This window comes from Sebastes fasciatus, chromosome 7 (assembly GCF_043250625.1).
Source record: "Sebastes fasciatus isolate fSebFas1 chromosome 7, fSebFas1.pri, whole genome shotgun sequence".
NCBI lineage: Eukaryota > Metazoa > Chordata > Actinopteri > Perciformes > Sebastidae > Sebastes > Sebastes fasciatus.
In genome coordinates, this window is record NC_133801.1 from 25,534,682 (window position 1) to 25,547,342 (window position 12,661).

Sequence of the window (12,661 nt, forward strand, 5' to 3'; positions counted from 1 at the left end):
TACTTCTGCTGCTGCAGTTTATTTTATCTGATCTGATTTAACTTTGACAAGAAAAACAAGTTTCAAGAGTCTTCTAGTAGAATTTCACACTGTAGAGAAAGAATGGAAACTAATTGTATGCCTTGAACAGAAAGCAAAAACCGTCAACATTTCTAAGACGCAGTAGCACGGTTTGTAAAAAGATTAGTCGTGAAACAATTTGTGGTAAAAGAGTTTGAACATGCCAAAACATTGGTATGAATCTTTATATGAGTGTTTAAATGTTAAATAAAAATGGATAGAGGCAAAACTGTGTATATTTTTGAAGATTTTGGGCCTCTTTTCTGTCATTTTTGAATTATGTTTTTGTTCTGAGGATTTGTAGTCATTATGTGCCAATCTAAAATATAAAGTCTATGGATTTTCCCTTCACTTTTCTTGATTCTTATTGTTATAATAATAACACTACAATAAAAACACAAACTTGTATATTGATCAAAGTGTAGAACTAATTTGCTGCTTTGCTGTTTTGCCAGCATATCATCACAATTAAGTGATTCAAGTTCAACCAGACTCAACTGCAGGCACATTTTGTTATTGGCATTACTGTTTAATTGCCTAATCAGTCTAATTCCTCATCTGTGGGGTAAGAGGTTTAGGATGGATGGATGCTTCATCGTGTGTTCAAAAATAACTTTATATATGTAAATTTTAGCTAGCTGATACCCGCTAGTTATCTTACAGAAATGTACAGTTGTACTCTAGAAAGTGGGTGATAAAAATAGGCCAAAAGACTATAAAATGTCTATTTTAGTCCTTTGCTCTGCTCATGTATCTGTATGTGGCCTTTTACCATACGGCCAGATTATGGGTTGCATGGTTGGGGCCACAGAAACCCATTACTTAGGGGGCTAAAGGCTGGAGTTAAGATTATCTGCAGGACTTCAGGCCAAAGAGATTTGTTTCCAGAAGCGCAACACAACACTGTGTTTAGTAGTGAGAGGATTCTGGGGTGACAACAGTTAAATCCAAGATTAAGCTAATTTCGTTCTGGTTGATGAGCATTTTAGTTGAGTTTCTGGGGAAATTGTATTACTTTTCCCATCAGCCCTGTTTGAGTGTGATTATGATACTTCACTAACAATGAAAACTGATGTGTGTCAAAGTAAGTGAGACACAGAAATGACTAATAGTAGCAGCTCCACTCAGAAAGAGGGAAATAGAGACCCAACCTCATAGGCATGCTATCTAAACCACAGTGGTACTGTAGTTGATGCATAATCATTGCTTTATCTTGGTAAAATAATAAGCTGCCTAAAGTTTGATTTGTTTCAGCTTTTTGGAAAGACGGATAACCCTCTATGGGCTTCAATTTTATTGAAACAATGAAATCATATTAAACTTCATATCCACTTCCTGTTTACATGTATGCCTGCAGGGAATGGAAAAAAATATATATACTTTTTGTGGGAAAATGCAGTTCTAGACAAAAATGTTATTAACAGGATTTTACTTGAAAAAGTTTGTTAAACGTGCCATAACTGTTTTTGTTTTTTTGTTTGTATTTGTCACTTACGGGCAGCAGAAACAAATTGTGAACACAATATTAACACATCATCACCTTTTAAGTTGCTTATTTCCACATCCATTACAGAGCAACATTATCATTTGGAATCATGTGTCTGTCCACCTGATAAATTTAAGTCCAATATTGACTCTCTGTTAGCTCTCTTTTTGGACTCTACCAATTTCTGAGGGAAATATTTGTCTCTCTAGATGCTTAATGCTTCACTATGTTCACCAGCTATAGTCTCTAACTTTGTCTGTCTGCTGTTTGGTGTTGAGCAGGTAGTGTCCTGCAGGTTTTTAGAGCTTTTTTGCAGAAAGCAGCTGCCTGCTATGGCCAAAAATGATGCTATTAGAGCGGTGAGAGTGAACCAAAACAGTAAAGAGTACTATTATAGCCACTTTATGAAAAACTCCATTCAAACTCCAGTGCTATCTTTAACAAGAGTGGCTTCTTAATCCTTTGGACTTCTTGTATTTGAGACAGTTGAACATAACTTTAAACTAAAGACAGTCATTACTGTCTGAAACACAACTTCATCTGTGAGAATGCCAACTTAAAACCACAAAATGGGTTTTAACATTGGCCTAGTTTAGGTTGAGTTATAAACAGAAGGGTGTCCTTTTCACTTTGGATGTGACTGAAATTGAAGATCTGCCTGGGTAGCAGGGGAATTTGGCAAATAAAGTAAAGGACAGCAAGCCACAGGGACACGCAGTACAGTCAGCGTGACATTCTTCAACAGAGGTTTTGATGTGGATGACCAGGAAACCTCCAGAGGTTCACACGCTGCTGGGATGATTTGTCATCATGAATGTCGACTCATGTAAGCAACGGTCACTGAAGGGCCCTTTCAGGTTCACCGACTCAAACCGCAAACCTCCTCCGTACACACTGCACACATGACCATGAAAGTTAAACATGCACTGTTTTATCTGAGAAGGTGCTTATTAAATTGCCAAACCCTGAGAGTGAGTTTTATTCTCAGATGTAGTCAGAGAAAACAGCTTACAATTCACACTGCATGAAGGTAATCTAATGCAATGGGTGACACAATTTTTGGCTACGTTTTTAGCTTTAAAATATGTTTAAATTATATTTTAAAAATGTACCAAGTACTAATTCAAGCTAAATATATTATTTAGCAGCAGAGAACTGCCTCTGCAGAAATGTTTGCTATTCTGGCCTTTAGGCTACATTACAAACTTTTATATTTTACTATTACAGTATCTTACACTTAAATGCTTCTTTTTGATGAGATATGTAACATAAATCTTAATTTCACAAGCGTCATAGTGCTGTGCTCTTTCTGCAAATTTGAAGGCACTTACACTCACTAACACGGGTGTGTTTGTGCACGCAGTCAGTAAAGATCATAATTATTTTAAATCACATACACATACGAGGAGGAAGCAACAGATTTCCAGAAACCACATCTCAAAAACACACTTTTCTCTCTCGCACTCGACAAACGGAGGTTGACAGACTCTCACACGTCTCTGGCTGTTTGCATCTGAGCTGTCGGAGAATCCTCACAGAGGTGTCAAATACTGGCTGTTTTTGTAGTGTGTATTTAAAAAGAAAATGCTTAAAATATCCGTGATGAGCAGAGCTGAGCCTGAAATGCTTTTGCAGGCCCTTTGCATGTCATCTTTGCAATACATCTTACTTCTGTGGTTTCTTATTGAACAAGTGAGAAGAAAGGAACGCTAGCTGGGGTTGATGTTTCCAGCTGAGGTGAGAACAATGATATACCAAAATATATTACAAAATTAATGAGGTCAAGCAGGAAAATATGAAATGCATGCTTAAAACACGAGAACATATAACTGTGCACAACAATGACGTAAGCAGAAAAACAACAACATTTGGACAGGCCCGTAAAAAACATGAATAGGCTTAGGTATTTTGTTTTCCTTGTCTACATTTTTAGAGATCATCTTGCTATCCCAAATCTACAGAGGTGATACCAATAAACAACATTGGAATATTTCTACAACCTGATCATGAGCACAGACTTGACATAATAGGCTCTAACTGTGATAGGCTATCAGAGTAAAAAAACGACAGCTGAGTTGTACAAACCAAAACAACAAAGCCAAAGGAAAACCAACCACACCTAAACAAACTAAATCAATCAATCAATCAATCAATCAAATTAAATCAAATAGCTAACAATCTCATATGTCCTCATACAAGCAGAAAACTTAATGCAAAGTCAACACATAGTGACAACCAATGCAACAATCTCAAGAAAAAAAATTGTGAGAAATGCTGTCACATTTACCCCAAAGTGACACCTTCATAATGCTAAAACTATTAAAATAAATGACAGGAAAGCAGCAAATCATCACATTTGTGAACCTGGAGGCATGACATGTTTTGCATGAAAAATTACTGCAATGATGATCAAAATAGCTGCAAACTAATTTTCTATCAATCGGCTAATTGATTAATCGACTAATTGTTTCCGCTACACTTGAATATATTGATGGGCAGTTTAATTTATGACAAAACATCACAGTTCATAAGCTCTTTGTGTAAAGTAACTAAAGCTGTCAGATAAACGTAGTGAAGTCAAATGTACAATATTTCCCTCTGAAGTGTACCATAGTGGAATATGAGTAGAAAGTGACATGAGAACTTATGTCACTTATAGGCACAGTACATATATTACAGGTACATTATTTACACCACTCTTAAAAAAAAACACAGCATTTATTGTCATTCAATTGCTATGTTGAGCATAAATGTAGCATTTTAATATCTGTTACATTTGTGGTTTTAACTTTTCATACTGGATTTACTCTTCCGCTGCAATCCTGTTTAGCAGAATCAACCACACAGTATTTGTAGCACATTTATTATGATCAATCAGAGATTTCATTGATGTGTATGGGTGAGCGTATGGCCTGAGAACGCCTCCAGGTTCCTCTCCCCCAGGGCCGGTGTGCTATTCTAGTAATCCAGGCCAGTGATTGATCCGAGCCCGGCAGCATCGTACTGCTGGCAGGTAGCCATGGTGGGTCTGACTGACCTTTAGCCCCAGGTCACTGCCTCTGGTCTTACTCCACTGGCTTTCAAAAGCTCACTGGATGGATGTACATCAGAGGGAACGCTAAAATCAATATGCAGGAGAGGCTGTCTTTTTCTTTACAAATAATAAATCATCCAGCTGTATTTTCTTGTTCTGTGCAGTCCGGCTGTTGCGTCAGAGAAGCCCCAGCCGGGTCAATGAGGTCAGATAACCTCATCATAAAGAGTTGTGGTCTACACATATACTGTATATAAGAATTGTGTCATCCAGTCTGTGATCCAAAAAGAAATGTGCACTCTTATGGGAGTGTATGGAGAATTAAGAGAAATCAAGTATCCTCCAGTATCTGTAATATCTGTAGTGTGAAAGCTTTTCATCCAATCTAAACATGAAGCAGGCCTCATATTAAAATAGATGACGGATTTCTTTTAATGATTTCTGTATGAGATGTGTGTTAGTTACATACTTATCTTATGCCACAATATTCACAAATGACGTACAATAATTTGACACCTTTGCAGCTGTTCCTGTTTGATGCAGGTAAGTGGATTTATATCGATGACTCACAGCTCTAATGCCTTTTGGTTTGGAGGGATGGGTGGAGCTTCCTGTGAGTAATAGAAGATTAGATTTTGGATAATCTAAGACAGAACGTGCAAGAAGGTCTACAGTGTAACTGTGATATTCATAACATACTTACTGGGGATCTTAACCGGGGCAAATATGTAGCCTACTTTATAAATGCAAGGGAATAAAGCAAGAGGTTAGGGAATGAGGGGGTTTAAGTTAAGTATTTAGTACAAGGCTATAATTACAAGGTACTTGTTACAAGGTAACCGTTTCGATATTATAATGAAATGAATTATTTGTATGATACAGTATATCTAAAATATCTACAGTATACTTAAATCTGTAATTATTTGATTTCACAATTATTGGGTAATTTAAAAAGTACCAATTTAAATTTAATTTATTTCTAGGTCCCTCCTAAATGAAAATTAGTTAGCCCCTGATTCCCTGTATGTCTCAGTCTCTATGTACCCAGTAAGTATTTCCTAAATATATAAAGTATTTAAACTGTAATTTGAGGGCTTTTTCCACCCAATTTCACCCAGAATGCAGAGTTCACCCAAATGAAACTCCAATGAGCTTGACAAAAGACTTAACTCAATGTTCACTTACTAGCTATTTCCCCGGCTTCCAACCACATCTCACAGTCTGCCTTAGTGGATTAGATTTTTTTTTTTGTCAAACTCTTGTTTTCAAGGTCAAGATTGAGCCTTCATGCTTCTTGTCAGATGATTTGTCTGACTCGTGAGTGAACTCCTGCTGTGCAGCTCTGATGTTTCCCACACCTGGACGTTTTTTTCACTGCTGTACAGTGGGATGCAGATTCACCAACTTACTCACAATACCGCCCCGCTTCAGTTCCTGCACTGTGAGGCAGAACTGTTTAACTTCAGCATGAGGGACGACAGCATGGCACCGCTCCATAAACCACAGCTCCTCTTTGATGTGTTGTATTTTATGGGCGAGGGAAGCCTCATGGGTTGGGCCTTTCTCCGCCTTCACCACCTCCTCCTCCTCCTCCTTTAACCCAGCTGGCATCTGACTTCCAGCATTGACCAAAGGTTGGTGGGTGAGCTCACCAAGCAGGAACGACACTGATGTGTGCACAGTGTGTAAGAGAAACGTACCTGCAAATCATTTACCAAGCGAGCGGAGGGTCATTTTAAAGAGAGAAAAGCCAAAGGGCAGTACTGTACAGTGAGCTGCATGTGACACACTGCATGGGAAACACGGAGCATCTAACATGTAATTAGCTGTTACTATTTTCATTCTGCATCGCCCTGAAGCAGCACAGGGCTGTTGGTTGTACACCCTGCGCCAGGAAAGTTTGAGACTGGCTTTTGAGTCTTCAACTTCATCTATGAACTTTCTGTATTGGTCTGAGGGGGGGACAGAGGGGACTGTCCTATAGCCAGAGGACCCCTCCCTGAAATGAATGATCCCTCTCACTGTGGGGAAACTTTAAAAACAGCCATCCTGAATGAAAAACAAGTTTTTTCAACAATATTGGCAATATCCTCAAAAAGGAAGACGTTGTACAGAAGCAAAAGAAAAGTCATGCTGTATTCCTAAAACAGATGTTGTTTTCATTTTAAAAGTGGACTGAGAGTTGAGATTATACGTTTTAGGAAGACTTTGGCCGGCTATTGTACGCTAAGTGGAAAACAGGACTGTCCTCCTGAGGGACCTCTCAGTGACTTTCACGTTAAAAGCTCATTTTCCTCTTCCCTAAATCCTGCTGCACTGAACATCATCCAAACTGCAAAGCTTATGCAAACTCCTGGCATCGCTTCAAAGCATGGCTGGTGTCTGCCTCACTTCCTCTGCCCCCTTTGCTCTGCTCCTTCGCTTCCCTCCATCTCAAGTAGCGTCGGAGCAAAAACTACGAGAGGAGCAGGACAGAAACTGCTTTCACCTCTGACCTACATCAGTGAGGTGATGAAATGGAAATAAAACCAATTGGCTAATGTGGATTCTTCAGATACCGTAGTATGTCCAGTCCAGAATAGAAGAAGTGCCTCTTTTTGGACAAACTTGACAGGAAAGCTTTTAAGGTCCAAAATCCTATACATGCAACTAGTTCTGAATATTACTGAGCGGAGAAGGCAGGACAAGAGGAACGTTTTACTCAGAGGAGACAGACGTTTAACAAACACTTTAGAGGAACAACTTGGCTCCTCTGCATCACTGAGCTGGATGTGAATGTTGAGATGAGCTTTATAGCCTTTTAGTATCATTAAGAATTAATATTGTTAATAAATTTCATCAATAATTAAATGGTGTTTTATTTCCATGCCCAGCTTTTAAATGCATTCGGTGCTTTCTTAATGGTCAGTAGTACTGTAGCTAATTCAGGAAAACAATATAAAGCCAGTCCAGTCCAAAACCAGATATGCTGAAGAAGTAAATATTTTAGTTCGTAAATTAATCAGAAAATATTTCTATATCAACACTTTTTTGCTTTATGCCTCCACGCCAGTGACATTATGTTTTCTGGTTGTCTGTCTGTCCGTCCGTCTGACCCATTCTTGTGATATCTCAGGAACGCCTGGTGAGAATTTCTTAAAATTTGGCCATTTGGACTCAAGGATGAACTGATCAGATTTTGGTGGTCAAAGGTCAAAGGTCAAAGGTCACTGTGACCACATTTTGGGTTGGGTCTAAATATGCTTACAGTATATATTCAGATCAGGTCTGACTTGAATCTGCGAGTCCCTTTTGGATTTGAAAATGTATTTGTTTACGTTGGGTTTGTTTTCCACGAGTAAGTAAGTAAATTTTACATACTACTTCCAGAGTATTCAGTTTGGCTTGGGTACAACAGATGTTTTACGGAAACCTTGTGTTAGAAATTTGGTTGTTTGGAATTTGAAAGATGTTCATTTATCAAGCAGGGAGGGTCTAACCTTACGAAAGACTATCAAACAGCATCATGGGAAGTGTAGGATCCAGGCTTTTTGGAGCTTGACTCACACTAGGGAGTAAAAGTCAAGATGTCCTGCGCTGCTTTGATTTTGACCACCTTTTAAATCTGACCCTGAACATTATGGAAGTGCATCACTAAATCACCCCTTGAATACAGACATTTCCACAGCAAGGAGTTATCAGAGCCAGTGAAACCTGTAGGTTAAGTTACCGTCACGTATTGTGTGTCGTGCCATATGGGATGTTATGCATGACAATATGACATAGAAATATAAAAGAAAGTTGTACTAAAGTTGCAAAAGTACTTTTTTAGAGTCTGCACCGTTGCGAACAATTACAAGGAGGTTTGTGTATACCATAAAGTCTAACCAGGTGTGTAGGAGCACTTGTTTCACCTTTTCTTAGGATTCAAGAGCTCATTTCAGGATACACAAGTGATCAACAGTGTGCTGGTTCTTTGGTTTCTTCAGAGTCCGCACTGCATGAAACACAAATGGGTAAAACAACTATAATATATGGTATTTTATTTCAATTAAGAAATTGACAAGCACTCATCAATCAACATATTAAAACATTTGTGCCATCTGTTCAAACTCACACGACGGCTCCTTAAAATAAATACTTTTAAGAGGAAATAATACAGACAGAATATGTGAGGCTCAAAACCACAAGTACAAACAAATTATCCAAATGTCCAAAGAGACGAAATGGTCTGAAAATTCCCAAAGTCAACCCCGACTCTCCAACCAAAAGTGTTTGTATAAAACAGCTAAGTATTTTTAAAAATACAGAATCTTACAAAAAAGTTTTTTTTTTTAATCTTCTCACTTCTTTAAATCACTGTAAAATATCAGCTGGTATTATGACAAGAAATCAGGAATTTTTCCATGTATAGTAATAAAAAGACAGAATGTGCTTCTGCATTTTTACATTAGTATTCACATACGTCATGATGAGTGTACTGTATCATCAAAGTCCTCCACGCCTCTGATGATGCTGCGATGGAGACGGGTGTATCGCACTTCCCTCCAACCGCTCCCCCGTCACAACACTGTGTGCCAAGCTGAAGATAGACACCGGTGACCATGGTAACAACGAAAGGTGTCCCGAGACACCCACATATTTGCAGAGACCATGTCATTAACCATCTTTTCAAACAGCACACCACCCTTGCCCAGGCCATGTAAAACAATACACTTCACAGCCAAGTGTTCATTGTCTTTATAGGTTATATTACCGACAGCGTTCACATTTTTCTGTATATAAAAAAACAACAACAAAAAAACATACTTTTTGACAATTTGTCAACTTTCAAACGGTCCAAAAAAAGAGACAAAATAGCCATCAACGGGAGAGGATTTCAAGAATACAGGTTACAGTACAAAAATGTGGTCCAGGTGGTAGCACATGAAGCATGCATGTGTTTATGTTGCCCTGCTCACCCCTAAAACCCTCATGCGAAGACATACTGTATAAAAAGGCCACATGGCTTTTCCTTCACTATTAAATGCACGTGTACTCCGACGACTGGCCTCTTTGTCTGCTCTGCCCATCCGAAGACCGACGAAAGGTGCGTTTTTATTCCTACTGGACTTGGTGGACTCCACAAAAAGACACGAAGCCTCATAGGGTCACTACGAAGTGTGTGTGTTTGGTACATCGGCATGCTCCTGAAGCTATTCACGACTGGGTCGAACTACTGACAAACACAAGTCACAGACGGTTCCTGTGATGGGAGCGGTTGACTAGAAGACACAAGTCTGTAGCTTCAATGTTGTTGGGTAAAAAACTTGTCAAGAAAACAGCCTTGTTTGAGCTTGATATTTGCATTTTTAGTGCAGTTTTATAAACCCAAAAGCTGTAGGATTCTCTCGGCGTGTTTAATTTTAGTTAAAGAAATAGTCTGACATTTTGAGAAATACTTTAATTCACTTTTTTTTTGCTGCGTTAGATGAGAAGATTGATACCACTCTCATATCTTTCTGTAGCAGCCGCTTAACTGAGCATAAAGACCAGAAACAGGAGGAAACGGCTACAGTAGCTTGGCTCGGTCCAAAGGTTTTTGTATGGATCAAACAAACCAGATATGAGGTGGTTAATGAGTGAGCTTTACAGGTGCTGGTTGGTGGATTGTGTTACTTTTGGACAGAGCCAGGCTAGCCGTTTCCCCGTTTCCAGTCTTTATGCTAAGCTAAGCTAACCGGCTGCTGGTCGTAGCCTTATGGCGCTTTCACAAGCCTTAGTCCGTTTGGCTAGTCCCAATCTGAGTGAAATTGATACTTTTGGTTCGTTTTCTATTTAGTTTGATTTCACAGTGCACAAATTAAAACGGACCAAATAAAAAAAATAATTTACTGCCAGGCGTACAAAGGAGCAGATTTATCTTTTTCTCAAGAGCTGCCATATTTGCTGCAGGGCTTCACAGACTTTGATATATTGCTGTCAAAGTTCTTTCACTTTGGCTCCTCCTGTTTAACTTGAATGACTTCACTATTTTTGTGGACTTTATTTAACATGTTCTCTATGTTCTCTTCGGCCTAGATGTCAAGAAAACATCGGACATCCATCTCAACAAATGTTTGCGCAGGCAGCCTACATTTTGGTTCACTTGGAAACGGTCCGAGACCACCTCTCGTAAGCAGTCTCGGACCGGTTGTTTTGGTCCGCACCAGAGTACAATTACTGCGTTCACAACTGCCCAAACGGACCGCACCAGAGTTCGATCAAAACTGACTCAATTTTGACTTGTGAAAGTGCCCTTATATTAAACGTACAGATATGTAAGGGATAATCTACAGTGAGCTGGTTATTGTTGTGAAATAAACCCCGACAGGGTCTTGCATTGCCCTGAAGGGGTTTATTTCACAACAATGACCCACTAGCTGCACATTATCCCGCTTATTACACGGCTACTTACTTAAGAAATCAATAATTTGACACAAAAACGGACCGCCAGAGTTAAATATCAGAACTGCGCCCATAGCAACGGTCTGCTTTAAAGAAATAACAGACTGTAGAACGCTGTGATTGACCAATCAGAATCAAGTATTCACCAAAGCCGTGTAATAATAATATAGAGGTATTGATCTTCTCATTAAACTCAACCAAAATGTAATACTATTACTTTAAAACACAAAAATTACCAAGATTGAAGCTGCAAGTTTCTCAGTTGAAAACATCGATTTGATGTCTGTGTGTACACAAACCTCACGAGCAGTCTCTTACCAAGGGCTCTGTGTTTGCTAATGGATCAGTGGGAGTATACTGTATGAGCATGTAAACAAAAGGCAGTTGGGCTTGAGCTTGAGTCTGCTGAGCTCCCTCGTCTTTAGATCACCCCAACGGGACGTCTCTAACCAGCCTCCAACGTTCTCTCTCCTCTAAGTGCAGAGGCTTAGTGAAGCCCATCACCCCTTTTTTATATCTTTTCCATAATCTTTAACATCTGTACTGCGGAAATAACAACAAAAATATAACTTAAGATAAACTCTCTAGGCACTGTTTGATTTCCAAGGCTTTTTGTTGTAGACTGTGATAAAAGGTCAGCAAACAGATAAAAAAAATGATAATAAAAAGAAACACCAGAGAGTGATGGTTCTGCAGACCAAGCACTTTCTCCTCTGTGATATATTAAGGTCCTCCGAGTCGGCTCACACAGCCAAACAGACTCGCTTCAAGCCCTGTGGTGGAGAGGCTGTAAGGGCAGAAAGTATCTAAAGGGTACGTGTGTAGAAGTTTTCAAGGTTAAGTGTCAATTCCAGTCTTTAACCTCTCTTTCTCCTCCATGAAAAGAAAACAAAGGTCTGATTTTAAGCCATTATCTTCTGGGGAATCTCTATAGAAGCCTTGATGAAGATGCAGTTGTCTCGGATGTAGTTCCTCTTCTTGATCTCCTCGTGAGAGATGAACTTGGGGTAGCCGAAGCCCAGGGTGCTCTCGTCCAGCGAATTGCGGGTGCTGCTGGGCTTCTGGAAGTTCTTCCAGTTGGGGTCGGGGTTGAAGGTTTCCGTAATGTGCTGGGGTTTGGAAAGCGACGGGTCGCTCTGGTCCATGATGGAGAAAGTCACCTTGTAGGAGAAGGGCCACTCCAGCAGGCTGTCGTACTCTCCGGGCAACACGCGGATGTAGACGGAAAGGTGGGAGCCCTCGCCGCTGCCGTTGCCATTCAGGAAGGCCGACACCTGCAGCTTGTAGCCGTAGCGGTGGGTGTAGAAGGGCGGGCTGAAGAACTCGTGGTTGCTTCGAACTTTGGCCTCCTGGAGTTTGCGCGTGTAGTCGCTGAGCTTCCAGATGAGAACGCCGTCGTGGCTGACTGACAGCTCCTCCATCTCCCTCCGCAGCTCCAGGATCTCCTGCCGCTGTCGCCCCACCAGGTTACACATCATAGTCAGGTGAGACTTGGTGGTGTCTTCCAGGTGACGACCGATAGCCAGTTTGGGGCACTGCCAGAGAGAAAGCACAGAGATGAATCATTTAAGAGCTGCTGCATAGTGAGAGTGAGGATTAGTTTACACATACACAGCTATTTAAAGCTACTATCTGTATCTGTTTATTTCACAAACATTTATATATTTGTGTTAAAT

The 12,661-nt window shown here is 39.9% G+C and overlaps 1 protein-coding gene across 1 annotated transcript in view; it reads right to left on the bottom strand.

The window, feature by feature from the left end:
• Positions 1-8,585: 8,585 nt before the first annotated feature.
• Positions 8,586-12,661, bottom strand: part of traf4a (tnf receptor-associated factor 4a) — a 46,604-nt gene continuing 42,528 nt past the window's right edge. Inside the window, exon 7 of the mRNA XM_074639941.1 lies at positions 8,586-12,520. Coding sequence (XP_074496042.1) covers positions 11,888-12,520 — 633 coding nt within the window. The 3' untranslated portion in view covers positions 8,586-11,887. The remainder of the gene's footprint in view (positions 12,521-12,661) is intronic.